This window comes from Alligator sinensis, unplaced genomic scaffold, assembly GCF_000455745.1.
Source record: "Alligator sinensis unplaced genomic scaffold, ASM45574v1 scaffold392_2, whole genome shotgun sequence".
Taxonomy (NCBI): domain Eukaryota; kingdom Metazoa; phylum Chordata; order Crocodylia; family Alligatoridae; genus Alligator; species Alligator sinensis.
The window spans coordinates 351,883-369,909 of NW_005842145.1; the positions used below are offsets into that span (position 1 = coordinate 351,883).

General features: G+C 43.8%; 1 protein-coding gene across 2 annotated transcripts in view; it reads right to left on the minus strand.

Annotated features, from left to right (window-relative positions):
* RCL1 (RNA terminal phosphate cyclase like 1) overlaps nucleotides 1-18,027 on the minus strand; it is a 61,373-nt gene that overhangs the window by 1,746 nt on the left and 41,600 nt on the right. For both annotated transcript variants that reach the window (XM_006025403.3, XM_025206207.1), the window contains one exon: nucleotides 7,355-7,458. In XM_006025403.3, the coding sequence (XP_006025465.1) occupies nucleotides 7,355-7,458 (104 nt within the window). The remainder of the gene's footprint in view (nucleotides 1-7,354; nucleotides 7,459-18,027) is intronic.

The window sequence follows — 18,027 nt, forward strand, 5'->3', positions numbered from 1 at the left end:
AGAGGGATGCCGAGTGGCTGGACGTGAAGCTGGCAGCAGAACCACAGCTGCTCCACCTGGCTTCGTGGGGCCCCCCAAAGCGCAGAGCCCAGGGTGGTAGCCCCAATTCACGCCCCCTATGGATGGCCCTGGAGAGCAGACACTAACATTTACTGAAATAGCTACTAGGTATAAGTCAGAATGGAGAAAATGAGCCTATACGTTTGGAAAAAAGTTCCCTGTATTACAAAGGTGCTTTCTCAGCCAGAACATAAGGTTTTAGGCACTGGGCAGAGAGTTGGAGGCAGTCAATGGCTGCACTGGAAAAGAAGCCAGGTTGCATGCCCATCTAGCTCTATATCCAGTGAACCAGGCTAACTCCCTAAAATGTTCAATGTTAAATTTTACTGGAATTACTGAAAACTACTTCTGTAGGTTGTTCTGGAAATTCAAAGTATTCAAGATTTTGTGTCTATATTTAACAAGCCTATTTAAGAGCACTTATATGAGCACAAGCTCTCACCACTGTTAACTTGCACATTTCTTTAGAATTTACTAGTATTTTATTAAAGAAGGGATTTGTGCTCTGGGCCACTCCTTTTTGGAAAAGTGCTTCCTCCTGAGATCTTGGATTATAACCTTCATTGCTGAACAACAAGAAAGATTTCTACACACCTCTGTTTGCCATCTGACACCACCAGGGAAGGAATCCTGCCTGATCTGCACAACAAAGAGCAACTCCAAAGACACTCATGGACCCAGAGGTACAGATTTCCATCTTCAGCTTCCTCTGTGCAAAAATTAAGTTTATTTCCTACCTATGGGAACTTTTTACCATCTTTAATTTTCTCTGAGCCTGATGAAGGGCATGTGAGCCCAAAAGTGTGCAGAAAAATATAACTATTTTGTGATGTCTTAGTTGGTCTAATAAAAGTTAAAGATAATGAACCAAGAGTTCTAGATTTTTACCTTTCTAGGTTTTTGATTTTTTCCTTTTTCCTGGGAATTTTTTTTTTTTTTTTTTTTTTTTTTAAAGATAAGGGTTATGATGAAATTAAACAGTTAAGCTAAGGCAAGGTAAAGTGGACATGGTAGAAAAAATTAAATACTGAAAGATACAAAGAAGGGAATGGAACAGTCCTATTAATTCTCTCCAAACAAGGACTTATTAAATGAAACCGGACAGCAGCAAATGAAACACCTATAACTGCCCATTGTGAGTTTCCTGTCTCTTCTTACAAAGCACCTGGTAATGGCCCCATTAATCTCTCCTAGTGCCTGCCTAAAATCCTCTTCTCAAACAAATTAAATTTTGGAAAGAGGGGGCATGCACATCCATCTATCCCAAGCATTTGTTTGGTTGATAGCCTGGAAAATGCACCGTTCTAAGAGCTAACACTATTTTAAATGCATTTGGAGGCAAAAATCCTTTATCAATTCTGTATCACAATTCTACTTTGAAAAAGAATGCCTGCAACATGCCTTATAAGAGGATTCAGGAGGCCAAGATAGAGACAGTGACTGCTGTAGTTTCATAAGCTCCAAGAAAAAAAGTCCAAGACATTTCTGGCTGCAATATTGGGAATGGTCAAAGACAGATAAGCAGAAGTACCAGGATCACACTACTGAGAGAATGGAAAATGCCTTCTGAACAGAAGCCTCTGACAGCAGTGAAAGTAAACAGGATGTGGGCAGGAAGTGACTGAAATGTACGCTCTCTCTTTGGACTGGATGTAATAAACCTGTCTGGTCATTCATGTTGGGAAGGGGATGACAAGATGTGACAGTTATTTTCAGGGGCAGCCTGGCCAGTCAACCCTGCTGGCTGGATTTGGGTGTGCTAGGGAGCAGGGGTATATGGCACGTGTAAATTCAAACCTGGCAGGGTAGGACGTTAAGTCAGAGAGAATACAGATACCAGGCAAGTGCCTTAGGCACCTCTCTCATCTCCCAAGGGGATTAACATCTTAAGAAGAAAATAAGAGATGCTGTTCCTTCCATCCCTCCTGAGCTGTGAGGTTTTTCACTGCAGCTATAATATGCACACAGGCTTATGTTGGTTCAGGTGCTTTGAGAAAGCTGACAGGCATCAACAAGCAGCTTACCAAACACCTGGGTCCCTTCAGAGAGCTCTGGCTCTATTACTAGAAAGCAGAGCAGGCCGAGACCGCTGAACAAAACAGGGGGCTCACAGTAAATTGCCTAAAAACAAGAGGCAGCCTCGGACCCAAGCTTAGAGCCAGTGGGTCTGACTCTGCAAGATGATGAGCACAATTCAAGAAGTGCTCAGTACTATCCCGGATTCTGGCCCTTCAATTCTCCTAGGGACACATTCTGTTCCTCCTGCTGGACATCTATATAGACTTAAGGGGCTAAGTTCAATTCTTTTCCACTCTGTTCAAGCTCTAAAAAATCCGCAATTGCATCTAACTTTTGTAACACCCAATCATCACAACTGAGACCCAAAAAAGCAGAAAGGAGGAGGCCACACCCATATATGGCATTAACTGTTTTCAAAGACTTGAGCAGCATGGTATAGAATCATACTTATGTACCTAATGTCCACTTACACACCTAAGAGGTAGAAAAGAATCTGTCCTTTGGCTTCCGTGCACAGAAACAGGAAGAAAGGTAAGAGGGCTTTGCCATATTCTTACATAGAAGAGACAAAGAAATAACATTAAGAGGTAAAGTTGGGCGTGATGCATTATGGCAACTGTCTGTTCTTCAAAGCTGTATCTCCAAGCAATCAGAACAGTAAGTGTGTCAGGAGCTTTGACAAATGCAGAGATGCACGTGACAAAGTGAAACAGAAGTAGAGCTTCTACTAAGTGCAGACATCAGCTGAGACAGGTGTGATGCAATCTGACTGGGGCAGGTTTCCATTTCATCCATCCTGTGGGGGCAGAGACATGCCCACACAGATGCAGAGGAGGACAGAGGGGAAGAGTAGGTCATGGTGCATTCCGATTTCACCTCATATTTAAAACACTTTTTGCAAATGAGGAGACAACGCTGAACAGATTTTTCCTCCACCCACAAGCCAACTGTTACTGAATGTGCCAGAGATGGTTTTTCCTACCAGCAGAATTACTGTCCTTCTACAAAACAAAAACATCTGCTTACAGACATGACATTTTTTTCTAGGTATCGCACCTAAATCCTCCCTGCCACAGAAGACCATTTCACAGACAGCACCTTCTCCATTCATTTGCACTTCAAAAAGAAAAGTAAGGCTCCAAGAAATAGTCCATCCCAGGACTAGGTAAAAGAACCTAATGAATTAGAAGTGGCTGAATATTTTACAGATGTAATTTCTGCTCAATTGTTGCCTTTATTCTATTACAAAACTTGCTGGTAGAGCTCCAAAACTCCAACTGAGTTATTCCTCACCTGCACAGCAACTCCTCAGCTACACATGCACATGCCTACCCACCCTCCAGGTATCAGACAGCAGATTGGCCTCTTTATCTCTAGAAGGCCATTTGAAATATCTGTGGACAGTCATCCCCCCCCCCCCTTTTTTTTTATGGTTGTTCTGCTCAGAACATAATGTCAATCCCAAATGCTGAGAGTGACTTCATAGTGCGTTTATGACAGATCATAGATGAAGGCTTTCAGAAGCTAGCTACTCATCATTCCTCTGCTCTTTGCTAGAGAAAAGGCTGGTTTGACCACTAAATCCATGGCTACAATGTAGATGAAAACAATGTGCTGCTTCAGGACCAATGGAGAAGGATGTTGCGTAAAAAAAGTCACTGTACAGTCAGGGCAGATATAGTTCATGGAAGCTAAGAGGGGAATAATTAATCTGTAGTTGCTGTTCACAAGCTATGGTTCATGGAAGTCTGGAAGACAGCAGTGCAGAATCCTCCTCTGAGTTTCTAGCTATGTTTGCAGCTGTTCAGACTTAACCCTGCACAGTGGGGGAAGAAAAAGCCTGGATACCTGCAACAGTAACTGGAAAATCAGAAAGGCAGCCAGCCTCTCTGCCTCCTTTAGAGGGCACTGTTACATAAGGGAGAAGAGAAAAAGCTTCCCCCTCCCACCATCAAGGAACAAACGAAGCCACAAGCAGAATATTTTGCTGGGGACCGGAGCTGCCTATAGGAAAGGCCTAGGCAGAGAAAGGAAATTCATCAGCTGTGAAGTACGAGCAGGGAAGAGGAAGATTAGCCAAATACAAGGTGTGCAGAGAAGAGGAACAGAAAAGGATTAGGTGACAATGATAAAGGAGTGGAGATGGGATGAGAAGAATGAAAGACATGAGGACTAAAAACGAAAGATCAGTGGTTTGTACAGAAATGAATTGGGCAGGTATGTCCACAAAATATTTTCTCTCTTCTTATGTGCTATATGAAGGCATATGCAATTTAAGCGACAGCAAAAAAAAAGCAGTTCTCCAGAGAAGCCCATCCCGCCTGTCAGAACTGGGTAAGGAACCTGATGTACCCATATGCATGATCTTCAATCTTGTGGAAACACCCAGTGGGTGGACAGGCAAACCAGATTGCCTTCTGAAGAGCTGTGGAATTTGCATTTTCTGACAAGACAATGCAATGCAATTTACTGAAGCTGTTTTTTAAAAACATCCACATCTTGAATGCTTCATGCAAGTTCAGATATAATGGGAGGTGTCCAATTTACTGCAACAGCCATAAAGAACATACACGAAAGAGCTGGCTCAATTGTCTCCATAGAAACAGGAATCAGTGAATGAGAAAGCCAGCAGAGAAAAAGTAGCAGCAGTTAAACATAGGAGGAATGAAAACGAGGATCGCCCAAGAGCTGAGGCTTCCTTCTCTTATGTCTTTTACCAAAAAGAAGCATCTCCTTGTCTTTTACTGCCCCTTTCTCCCAGCAGGGATTTCTGGTCTTATCTTCCCCTTTGTCCCTGTGTCTATTGTTTCTGCTCATTCATGGAGCTGTTCCTTTTTGCTCCGGAGCTTGTCTGCCTTTACTTTACTTAGCATGTTCCTTCCCTGTGCCTTTTTGTTCAGCCCAGTGTAGCTGCAGCAGAGAAACTGCCTGCACTGCTCCCTCCACATAGCTGCACTTCCAACAGGCTTGTGGGAGTTTCTGCCACCACTGCTCCTAGCTGGATCATGCAATAAAACCCATTTTCTCTTCCTCTTATGGCCACAACTAGCTGGAGTAAGGTTTCCCATTCACCTGCTCCTGGCTCACTGTAGAAAAGGCCTATGCAAAGAAAGGTCTTTCACCTGCTCCTGGTTCACTGTTCACAGCTGCAGCCACTTTCCTGATCCACGTGTAAATGAACCCTAATCTCCACTGGCCTGGGAGTCTCCATGATATGGAACATACTACACATGACTGTGCACAGCTGAGATGTTAGACAACATGGTCACACAGCCAGAGCTGGTTTGGCAAAAAAAAAAAAGCCTCCTACCTCTGTTGAACATAAGTGAGGGGCAAGAATCCAGACCGCAGTATATGCCAATGTATTTTTCCTTCAGCCCCTACTTTTCTTACAAAGCCTAGCACATATAGTCTTCCACATCAGTGACTGAAGCAAAGGAGCTCCTTGCCTACAAGCATGCATGGACCCTGGAGGGCCATTTCTCACTCTGAGGGATATATTCTAAGGCAGTGTTTCTCAACCAGTGGGTCGCAAGAATATATGAAAGGGTTGTGAACAAACTTTAAAAATGGATCACCAAACTTTAAAAATAGATTCTCTTTTAAAGGAGAAAAGTGTGGGAAACTGTGGCTTTTCCTTTGCAGGCTGGCAGAGTTCTCCCTGGCCCACAAACCCATACCCTGCCCCAAATGCTGGCGGGCTGAGGGTGGGGGGCAGTGGATCAGGAGTGAGGGGTACTGGGTTGGGACTGGCCACCGATGTTTATAAATGGGTCCCGGTACAAAAAGGGTTGAGAACCGCTGTTCTAAGGCAGTGGTTCCCAACTGTTTTTTTTTGTGGACTAGCATGGGAGTGGGATGGGTGTCACAGAGCCGGTTGCCTCCCTCCTGGGGTTGCTCCCCCACCTAGCACGTGACTGCTGGTGGTGGAAGCTGCTCGCCTGGGCAGACAGGTGGGGGTCCACACGGGGGGGGGGGGGGGCGGGCGGAACACGCCAGCAGGCTCATCCCACAACCTGGCAGCCAACCCTTTGCGGCCTGGTACCGGGCCATGGTTTAGGAACCTGCTCCTAAACCTCATTCCTACCTTGCCACCATGAAACATCACAACTATAAAATATAGTACCTGAATTTAATTTACTTTAAGGATTCAGATGATCATTTACACTTTGCCAATCTATGGTTTCAAATGTTATATAGTGAATCATGTTATTACACATATGAGTACACCAATCACTAATGTTTCTAAATGCTTTCGCTACATACTGACTCATAATCAACTTCTTTATTCCTTCCACAAGGAGAAAACTATACTGCTCCCTTCAAAAATATATATATGTTAAACTAACCACCTTCCCACATGGCACTGAGGGATATGCTGGTTTCCAAGGTACCGGTTCGACAGTCATTCTGCAGGTCAAAGCTCTCATGTGATGGCACCATCATTCTTCAGTTATCACAGTACTGTACCTTTCACGTATACAGCACCGGTACCATGATAACCGAAAAAGGACAGTTCATGGTCTAATTGATACCATCCCCAGACATGCAGTCTTTTCTTCCACTTTTCCTCGAAGGGGCACAGCTTGATCAGTTCAGTTTCTGGAGTTGTCTAGCCAACTGTTGTCAGCTAGCTATGGTGGGAAAAAAGGTAGCTCTGCACAGCATGCCCTTTGATCTGAGTTTTGTGTTTCAAACTGCTATGGTGGAAAACCAAGCATTTCTCTCTCACGACTGGCAACTGCCATAGACAAATAATATATGTATAAAAATATATTTAAAAAACCAAGAATACAGTGCAGTCTGTGACAGTTCTAAGACTCTGAGGTGCTGGAAGTCCAAGAGTTACATCTTTAAGATGTTTCTCTTTGATATTTATGCCCTGACCCGAGCATAATCTTTGATGTTAGTCAGCCATATTCCATTCTGTGCAATCCTTATGAAGAGATAATTAGGAAAAATGAGAGATTATGCTAGGCAACAACAACAAAAATGTAACTGACGTATATATAGTCCAAGATCAAGGAACAACAATAAACCCATCTCTACAAGTTTAATTGCTTCAGAATCAGGAGGAATATAGAAGAGTAAAGAAGTCTTCCAGTGTGTAAAAATAAACACTAAGTAACTCACGACGTCTGGTTCATTTTAAGGATCAGGACAACTAGTTCTGTTCATAGCCACAGGCAAAGCGTTCCATACAAAAATACCTGTTATTCTATATAATTAGCAAATTAAATGAGATTGGGTTGTTAGGCTGAAGAAAACAACTTACGTGTACGGAGACAGCGGCCCTAGCAGGACTTTGGAAACATCCTGCTGTCCAAGGGTCATGAGGAGCAGAACCAGGCTCTGGTTTGTTGAATCTACGCAACCTCCCTGCAAAACACCAACATTTTAATAATTAATCTTTGTACAAACCAGAAATTAGGGGAAAAATGGAGGGACGTTTACTTAAAATGCAGAACTGCCATGACGCTTACATTTCAAGGGTCAAAAGATAAAAATCCAGATTTTGTAACAGTAACAAATTAACTTGACAGGCATACCAGGAAAGGGAGCCAAGTCAGAAATCATAGGAAAGTTTTTTCCTGTAATCTATCCCCTATATTTCTATCCCCACTGCTGTTGATAAACATGAGAAATTTTCTGGATGCTTAAAAAAAAACAACCCTTTTTTTTTCGTTTCACTCATCTTCATCAAGTGAAAACAGATTAGGAACTTTCAGGTTCACACATACTAGTAATTTACTTGGTATGATTAGGTTATAAAATTTAACATGAATGCTTAAAGAGGGATACTGAGCCCTAAGCAGTTTGAAAAAATTGAGCTAAAAGTAGCTGACGGTACACCTGCCCGACCCCCCGCTGTCTGTTTTCATAGTTTCGCATCTTCAGTTTTTCTATTTGTAGAAAGCCTCTCTTTGTAGAACTGCCCAAAGTGCTTTCAAGTATACAACAATCAAAACAAAAGGAAGGAGGAAGAATTAATATTTTTTGTTCATCTTGGTCACTTACAATAGACAAAAGTAAAAATGTTTCAGGCAAAAATATCATTTTGAAGTTGACACTGTCCCTTTTAAAAAAACAAGCAGAGAAAAACCTGACTGGATAATTTGAAATAGTCATGAAAGACAGGGCTTTGTAAAATGTTGTTTTATTTCAAGAACCTAAATTCTGGTTCTCAATTACTTGATAGTATCCCCTTAATAACGACACAGTCTAGTTGCCTTAGAAAAGCCTGCAGCCTTAGTTTACCTAGGTGAAACTCTCTTGGTAGTGGAACAGCAGGGAGTACATTTCTGCATACAAACCACCAGACAGTAAAACCTGATTTAGCCTGATCTCACTTGGCTTCTAGCATGGACAATTTATCAAAGACTGCATTCAGACTACTCAACCCCCAATATTAGATGGCCCTGAAATCTTTCAGATAAACCAAGTTGACCTATGATAAATACAGAGCAACTACCATAGCTGGCAACTTTTCAGATTTCATCATGGAGGCATTCTATCTAGATTAGTTCAAAGAGAGTGTACAAAACATGCAAACATATGGACATAAAGAAGGAAAAACTGTCATAAAGTTAATCTGGATTTCTCATAGATGGCTTAGCGCAAAGCCCCTGAAATCAATGGACAAACTCCTATTGACTTAAAGACCTGATCCAAAAATCTACTGAGTGGCTCTCATGAGTGGCTATTTTTTTGTGAATACCACAACCATTTCAAGAAGTGGTACACATGACTGTATATGTGTGTAATTATGAACTGGATATGTGTCAAGGAAAATCTTCTGATTATCATCATTTCCTTTTCAGAGTATTTTGCTGCCACCCTCCAAAAATTCAAAGAAACCAAAATACATAAAAGTGGAAAACAATAGTGAACATGATCATTTTAGTGCTGAGCTGGCTTAGGCAAAATGACAGGATGAAAAGGAAAGACCTTTACAAAACTTTAGGGCAAAAGAGTTCCTAAGAGATTATCATTCAATATGGCATCACTCCCATTCCACAGATCAAACTACTGCTCTGAATAAACATCAAACTTCCGAGGACAAGTCCTTATTTGGACATCTAGTATAGCCTGACTCTCACAGTGATCAAAGCTCTATTGATCTTTCAGGCCAGAAACTGCTAACCATGACTTCCAATCAGAAATATTCCTTGGAGTAACCCCTTGTGTTTTAACCACATAGTCCCACAATACCTCAGTTAAACCCTAGATCCAATGTTGTGCACAATTATTCATTTATGTGAACAAGATTATAATCTACTGGTTCTACTTGGAGTGGTAATACCTACAATCAGAGATGTGGGGCAGACAATTTTCCAGTGCTTTATTTTTCTGTGGAAAATTTTCCATTTCTAAAAATTCATTGTTTCGTTAGTAACAATGAATGGATGCCAACATGGTATTAGGCAAGCTTGGGGGGCAGCAGAGAATAAGTCTTCTCTCACACGGTGGAAGGGCTACTGTAACACCTGACTGTTGTCCAGGATAGTTCTAAGGATCCCAAGCATTCCACCAACAGCAGCTTCTTGTGAACGGAACTGGGAGGCTTTTACCTCAATCAAGACAAAAAGGAGGAACAGACTAACAATCAAATGCACTGCTAAGTTTGTTTCTATTTCTCAAAATCTCTTGCTTCTGGAGAATCAGTCAGAAGCACAATTAGTGAAGAAGATGCAGTGCGATGATAAGTTGCCCTTGCCCATAGACACACTGGTAAAACCATCCTTTAGCGAAAGAGAATGTGGTTCAAATAGTTCTGAATCAAATGTGCCTAAATCTGATTCAGAAATTGAACTAATAAGTAGTGCAAGTGATTCTACACATAGTGACAGTGAAACTGGAGGTGCTGCAATGACCTCAGTGGAAGAGAGTTAAACTCTGTTCAAGTAGATGAGTTGACAACTGTGGCATATCATGCACAGTTATTTGGGTGTGCTAAAATTAGTGTGTCAACAGTTTTCAGTGCCTTAGTTTTTTCCCTTAAATTTAAACAAACAGTTAGTTTCATAGTTGTTAGGGTGGGAAGGGACCTCAATAGAGGTCTGAGTCTGACCTTCTGCCCTGGGCAGGAAAGAGCACTGGGGTCACATGACCCCAGCCAGGTGCTTGTCTAGTCTTCTCTTAAAGACTCCCAAGGTAGGGGAGAGCACCACCTCCCTTGATAGCCCATTCCAGATTCTGGCAACCCTCACTGAAAAGAAGTTCTTCCTGATGTCCAACCTAAATCTGCTCTCTGTCAGTTTTTGGTCATTGTTCCTGGTTATTCCAAGGGGTGCCCTGGTAAACAGAGCATCTCCTATTTCACCTCCCCCCCTCCTCCCCCCCGGATGAATTTGTAAACATCCAGAAGATCCCCTCTCAGCCTTCTCTTACAGAGGCTGAAGAGATCCAGGTCCCTCAGTCTCTCCTCATAGGGCCTTACCTGCAGGTCCCTGACCATGTGAGTGGCCCTCCTCTGGACCCTCTCAAGGTTATCCACATCCCTCTTGAAGTGCGGCGCCCAGAACTGGACGCAGTTTTCTAACTGCAGCCTGACCAAGGCTGCATAGAGGGGAAGTGTCACCTCCCTGGACCTGTTCATGATGCACCTGCTAATGCATGATAGAGTGCGGTTAGCTTTACTGATTATTTCATCACATTGATGACTCATATTCATTTTAGTGTCGACTATGACTCCGAGATCCCTTTCTGCTGTTGTGCTGTTGAGAAGGTCATCCCCTAGCCTATAGGCGTGTTGGTAATCCCTTCTCCCTAGATGCAGCACTTTGCACTTGTCTTTGTTGAACTGCATCCTATTCTTTTCTGCCCACTTTTCCAACCTGTCCAGGTCTGCCTGGATTTGATCCCTTCCCACTAGTGTCTTTACTTTACCCCATAATTTCGTGTCATCCACGAATTTGGACAGAGTGCTCTCCACGCCCTCATCCAAGTCACTGTTGAAGACACCGAATAGCACAGATCCCAGGACCGAGCCTTGGGGGACCCCACTGCCCACATCTTTCCAGGTCGATGCCAACCCATCCACCATCACTCTCTGGGTGTGACCCTTAAGCCAATTTGCCACCCACTTGACCGTAATGTAAGGGAAGTACATGCCATTGTGTATTGTCTTTACATTTTTACAAGAATTCCAATAAAAATAATTTCTTTCCACATAAAGCTTTGAATTTGTTTGAATTAAACATTTAAGTGTGCTATATATAATTTTTTTCCTGATCAACTATTTCAGTTCAAAAACTTGTGGCTATTGGGACATAAAATTAACATGGGGCACTTTTTTAGCTTTGCTTACTAAATACAAGTCAAATAAACATGCTAAATCAGATCACACTCTATTTAGGGCATTGGAAAATTTTCCAGAACATTCTCCAATTCAAAATTTTCTGGAAAACCCACATCTCTGCCTATAATGAAACAAATTAGCAAGCCAACCTTCAAGACATGGATAAGGACTTGGTCAGAGGAGGTCTTGTTGCTGAATAGGACTTTCTGCATAACCATCAGGTAACCTCTTAAATAGCTCTTTATTGATAGGGTAAAGCTATATCTTCTTCCCTGGCTTCATTTTTCCCCTCTATAACTTCATAACATGGAACTTCATTTACTTTTATAACCACAGTAGTGTGCAAGCCTTCCAATTAGGACTGCAATGAATAAACACAGGAAGGCAGAACATCCATCCAATATGTCTTGGGCAATTATATCATCTCTATCATCATTGTGTATCTAAGGCACTTCCGTCACATGCATCACTGCAAGGAAGGGATGTACGTATCCTGTTTTACAGATGGACACTTGAGATACAGGGAAATTAGGTGGCTTGGGTAAGGAAGACCCTGGCAAACCCTTGTACTTTGTCACTTGAACTCTAGACAAGTGTCCTGATCACTGGACTGCCCATCCTCACTTCACCTGCCACCCACTTACCTACACATTCTTTGACATAATGTGCATCAAATAGGACCTTTCCAATGCAAAACACTAGGGCTAGGGCAGACCAGGGGTGCTCAATCTCTGGCCCACAGGCCAAACGCAGCCCGCAGAACTATTGCATCTGGCCCGTGGGGCTCCTCTTGGATTGGAAAATGTGGTGGTGGGGGAGTGGTGGCCACTAATATGGCCACCCTCCCCCTGCCAAATTCCCAAACCCCAACTTCCACACAACCAGTCAGAGCCAGGCCCCTTGTGCTCCCTTGGGGCCAGGTTGGGCCTGGGTCACATCCCCTCCCCCTGTAGGGCTGCATCAAATCCCCTTGTCCCCCCACCCCACCGCGCCCCCCCCCCCCCCCGAAAAGCAAGTTGGAGGCAAGCCATGCCCCCTTCACACCCCCTGGCTGAGTCACATCTCCCCCATGGGGCCCGGCAAAGCCCCTTTCCCCCCTGCAGGGCTGGGCTCAGGCTGGGCTGCCCCCACCACTCCACTCCGTGTGGCTGGATGGTGCCTGTTACACTGGCCCCAGGCACCAGATTGGGACCACCATCCGGTCCATGGTTGGACCAGGCACTGCAGATCTGGCCCACCAGGAAAAAAGTTGAACTCCACTGGGGTAGACGATGGAGTGATGTGGGGGCTTAAACACCTGTACTCATTTCAATACCAACAGGTATTCTCAGTCAGCAACGGGTCAGAATGCAGCATCCTTCTCATCTTACTTGGATTGATAGCAGGTCTTCCATTATTGTTTTATATTCACCACTGAGCCAGATCCAGTGGCTGAGTGTTGTTGCTATATGCTTCAACTCTTCCTCAGTTTGTGTGTCAGAACACGTTAACCACTGACCTCAGAATAGCTGTTCTTAAACAACAAAACTGTACAACCCAACTTGAACATGAAACTGCAGAAAAAGAAATCATCCACAAACTGGACTATGTTACTTATGATCTCAAAAGAAACTCTGTATTCTTACACCATCACTGGGCTAGCTTTTATAACCCTTATGTGCCTCAGTGGGTTAACTGAATGGGTGGCTCAGTGGGTTAACTGCTTTGTCCCTCCCTTCTGATCACTTCAACTCACCCGCCCTCCCTTGGCAGTGACCCTCCCCTATTCTTTTCTTCTCCATGAACTATCCCCTGTATTTAAATAATGTTATTCCTTTCTATTTAGTACCTCTGCTCCCTGCATGTACAAAGTAAGCTTCCACCTGAGGTACATGACTCTCTGAACAAGTTAGTCTCTAAGGCTAAGTACTGACATTCAAAAAGCCACCAGCAGAAGCACTCTATTGTGCTTTACTCAGCTGGCCAGAGGGAGGGGGCAGGGCAGGGATCAAAGGCTGTCAACACCTCCTGGGATGGCGGCATTCGGCAATCGTACTTATGCTCTAAGTTAACCATTGATGGGATCTGGCACAGACGTTTGATAAAGGACTCTAAAGTGTGATCTGCCATTTTTAAAGCTCTGAACATCTGTTCAGTTACAGATTTAGAGTGCTTTCTGCAATCAGCTGATTATTGGTTGGCTCTGGGGACTGCACCATGGCTGGTTGAAGCCCTGGTGCAGTCCCTCTCTGGCCAATCAGCTGATCATCAGGCATCTGGCTTTCAACGTGTTAGGTGCAAGGGGAGGCCAGGATCACAATCCCAGTAGGACGCAATTGAGATCTGATCTCCCAGTTTGAAAATCGCGAGCCCTCCTATGCACGTGGCATGGCAGGAGGCAAGATTGCTGGAATTGGGGATCAGTTCCCAAAGCACCTCCTGCCTTCCTGTTTTGCTCAGATTCAGACCTATTTGGTATACACACATTCCCTTCCCTTGCACACGTGAACATATTCACATGCTTTCAAAAATGAAACGTGTTGCAAGAGTTTCAGCTTTGTTTTTGGATGATAGCTCACCTCTTTATCTTAACAGTAAAGACAGATTCCAATAGGTCCCAGGTTCTCACATTATTTTTGACTGAGAAGTAATCTGATCATAATGAATATAAACATCAATGGCTTTTCCGCTTTCTTCAGCCCCTTCCATTTTTGTTACCTGTTTGTTATGGCAAACTTTCACTAGGTACTTTCCCACGGTAAAGAAGGAACCACATAAGGCTTCTAGAGCTGCAGCTCAGAAAGGCCTGTGGGGCCTTCTGCCGTGAGATACTGGTATGGTTGGCCTGCATCACAGGGTGTTACGAGTGCTGCAAGAGCCAGTCATTACTCACTCAGTACCCATAATTCTTGGCTTTATCTTCAATCCCATCTGCATCCTGATAGTAAACATACAAAAACATAGTTTGTATGTAACTGGCTCTGTTTTCTCTCCTAACCTTGTGCACCTCTTGTCACATACCATAAGCTCTTCAGGGTCAGACTTGCATAGAACTTAGCAGGACATTACATTTCACACAAATAATGGAAAGTATTAGACAACTTTAACAGGAGATCCTACTGGGCTGTTTCTAACAGCAGCCATGACGATTCTGCAAGGCCTGACATATTTCAGTGTTAATTTTCTCAGTAACTGGAGCAGGACTGTGAAGTTCCATCTTTGGTGCTCACAGGTCTCCCCCTACTGATCAACAATTTTGTTGTTACACAGTGAAATTTGTCTGTCCTAGGAAGGCATGGCTGCAGAAGAAACCACTTTTCAAGAGGCAAGATCCAATTCCATAAAGGGTCACAAACATCAGGAGAGATACCTTATACTGGAAGCTAATTTTAACGAACAGTCTGTACAAAGTTAAGTCAGTAGAAGTTGGGCTCAGAGGCAGGCTATGTTCTGCTCTATTTGTAGTTTTTTCAAGATGTAACTCTGTTCCTCTCCTAAATTCCTTCCGATCAGCACATACATTCCAGGTCTGTGGACATCCTTCAGCCCAACAATTGGGGAAAATGAACCCCACAAGTTGTCTAGCATTGGGGATCTGGGTATTTGGGGTATGAGTAAAGCCTGGACTTCAGCTTTTCATCAGCATTTCAGACCTTAATATTACTGTCTTCTGCCCGACCCCTGATGACCAATCATGTGGTTTTGTTTATTGGTAACTTTTTAAAGTGCATTTATTCAGCACAGAGAGTACAAAGGTAACAGGAGATGGTGAAAAGGCCAAATACTTGAAATTAAACTATTACAGTTACAAAACAGATTGGATGATTAAAAGCATAAGGAGTTTGTGCCATTTGTGGCACACCATTTTTAAACAACTGCCAGAACTCCCATCTACATTTGATTGACATATTTAAAATAATGGTTTTTAAAATAATAAGTAACAAATGCAAGCAAATTACACATTTTTATACATCTTGCTTGTAGCAAATACTGGATCAACAACTAACGGTTGAACTAACTCAGGGGCAGCCACCCTATGGCACAAGTCCACTGGGCAGCCTCTGTGTGGCACCTAGAGGATCACATGGGTGATGGGACAGGCAGCTCACCAGCCAATAGGACAGGAAGCAGAAAGCAGAGCAGGAGATTAGGCAGGGAGTGCAAGGTAGGAAGCAAAAGGCAGAGCAGTACATTGGGCAGAGGAAGGGAATCAGAGTGGCTGTTGGGGGTGGGGGCACATGGGGCTAATTTGTGGCACTCCTGCCTAAAGGTTGGCCTCCACTAAAATAACTAATGGTTATAGTTGTTTTGGATGATCTAACTGATCTAACCATGAAAGCAGTTATCTGATCTGAAAACTTTCAAAAAGTTAAGTTTAATAAGAGAGAACTTATACAAAAGTGGCGTTTGTCACCTTTACTCAACAATCACTTGGTCTGCAAACACTGTGAGCTCAGACTTTCTCCCTGTGGTGGTTCAACTCATCACTTTTTGTATACAAGGCATTAAATACAGTGATATGGTAGATTATCTCCCCATTAGCATTTGCTTATAGGAGAACTGGAGCAGCAAAAAAGGGTTTCAATTTTAGCACAAGTGTTGGATAACTACTGGAATACTTGTTTTGGACAGTAGAGCAGTATATACTATAGTCTCTCCTTCCTGAGTGTAATGCTTTTTTCTTTACTTAGAAACTTCATTACTTTGTTCCCGACACACATGCTCAGATACCAAAAACACATTCAACAGACGGACATATTTTCTGAATACCAATTTTGCTACATGGACCTGGCTGATGACATAACTATATGCTATGTGTTTGCACCTCAATAGTATCAACTTCTCTAGTGCACCTTTTAACTACTTTAAAATAGACTTTCAAAAAAAAACAAACCCCAAAGAACTTTTTGGTGAAAGTTTCAGATTAAATTCAAACTCGCATTCAAATAAATAGGGAAGTAATCAGATCACTTAGCACTGACAGCAAGATTACGATTTCTATTACATTGTACTTAATGGAAGACTACACTAGTCTTTCATTGCAGCACACACTGTACAAACCAGCATGAAGGAGAAGAGTAAAGAGTTTTTTCTACATACCTCGATGTACCAGGCACGGCTCATAAACATTGCAATGGTGGGGCAGATGGAGTGTCCCACAAGAGTGTGTGCTTGGCAGTGAACCTGGAAGTGGACAGGAAGTAATTCCTATCCACTTCTGGGTCCACCCCCACGCGCTCCCCCACAACTCGATGTTCGGCTGCGGGGGGACCCCAGGTGCCTCCCCAGATCCAGGAGGCACCGGTCACTGAGCTTGGGTGGTGCAAGGGGGGCCCCCCATGCACTCCTCAGCCAACCTGTAAGTGAACCAGAAGTGCTTTTGGTCCACTTCCGGGTCAGCCGTTGAGTGCACTGGGGACTCCCCTGCCCTCCTGTGGGATGCTCCATCCGCCCCAGCATCACAGCTTTGACAAGCCTCCTGGTACCTTGAGGTATGTAGAAAAAACATTTAAAGATGTGTCTATGTCCGAATCATCGAATCTTTCCGAATCGATTTGGAGGGTTCCGATTCGATTCAGAGAGATTAAAGGGTCTCCCGATTTGATGCGGATTTGAAGATTCGGCTGATGAATTGGGCTGAATCTCTGCTGAATTGAGTCAGCGACTGAAGCTTCGCACAACCCTAGCGACCACATCACCCCTGGATCCACCCCTGCCATGGCATTACTAACTTCCAAGTCAGTAGGTTTGCAGTTCTGACTCACTCATGTCCCCAACTACATTGAGCTTAGAGTACTGTGGAACTTGAACTGGAGATTTTGGGTGTGGAAGACAATCAAGTCAGAGACAAAATTTAAGGAATAATGAGCCAACGCTGTAGCAAGACAAGCCCACAGCATGGCTTCTGCCCTGAACACCTTACAAACTGAACAGGCAAGGCCTACAATGGGAGGGGAAGGGACTTGCCTAAAACTACAGAGGAAACCAGTGACAGAACTTGGGAAAGAGGCTTGTCCTCTAGCATTCCAGTCCAGTGCCCTGCATATGGATGAGACCTCTCTTATAGACGTAAGTCAGGAAAAGCCTGTCCTCAGGAATGCTGTCTGTTGATGAAGCTTTCAACCACTGCAGCTGGAAGGCAGTAGGTCTAATGAGGCTGAAGGTACTGAAGATACAAATCTATGTTCCTCTGATGGGAATGGAATCTAACATGGACAGGGATTCATGTAAAAACCCACAAGCTTTGGAAAACTCCTTGAGACTAGGGACTCCATTTACTCCTGAGTTAGAAGGATGCACCGACTGGGGAAGGAAGTGAGGAAATGTGTCCATCCCCCAAACCAGGCAAAACGTTTCTACGATTGCCCTCCTGTGAGAGAGGACAGTGGCAAGGTAGGAATTCTGCATCCCTGAGGAGTATGTATGTATGGGGGGGGTGTGGTATATGTATATGGTGTGTTGGGGGGGTCCTTATGAGGGGAGCAAAGAGTTGTGGCTGGTGTTAGGGGGATGTGTGTGGGAGGGTGTGTGGCTGGGGTGTGGGCGTTGGAGTGTTTGTGTGGGAGGGTACGAATGTGTGTGGGATGTGGATGGGCGGGGTTTGGAGGTGGGGGATATAGTGTGTGGGTGGTGTTGGATGTGTGTGGGGGGTAGAGAGTGTGGTATGT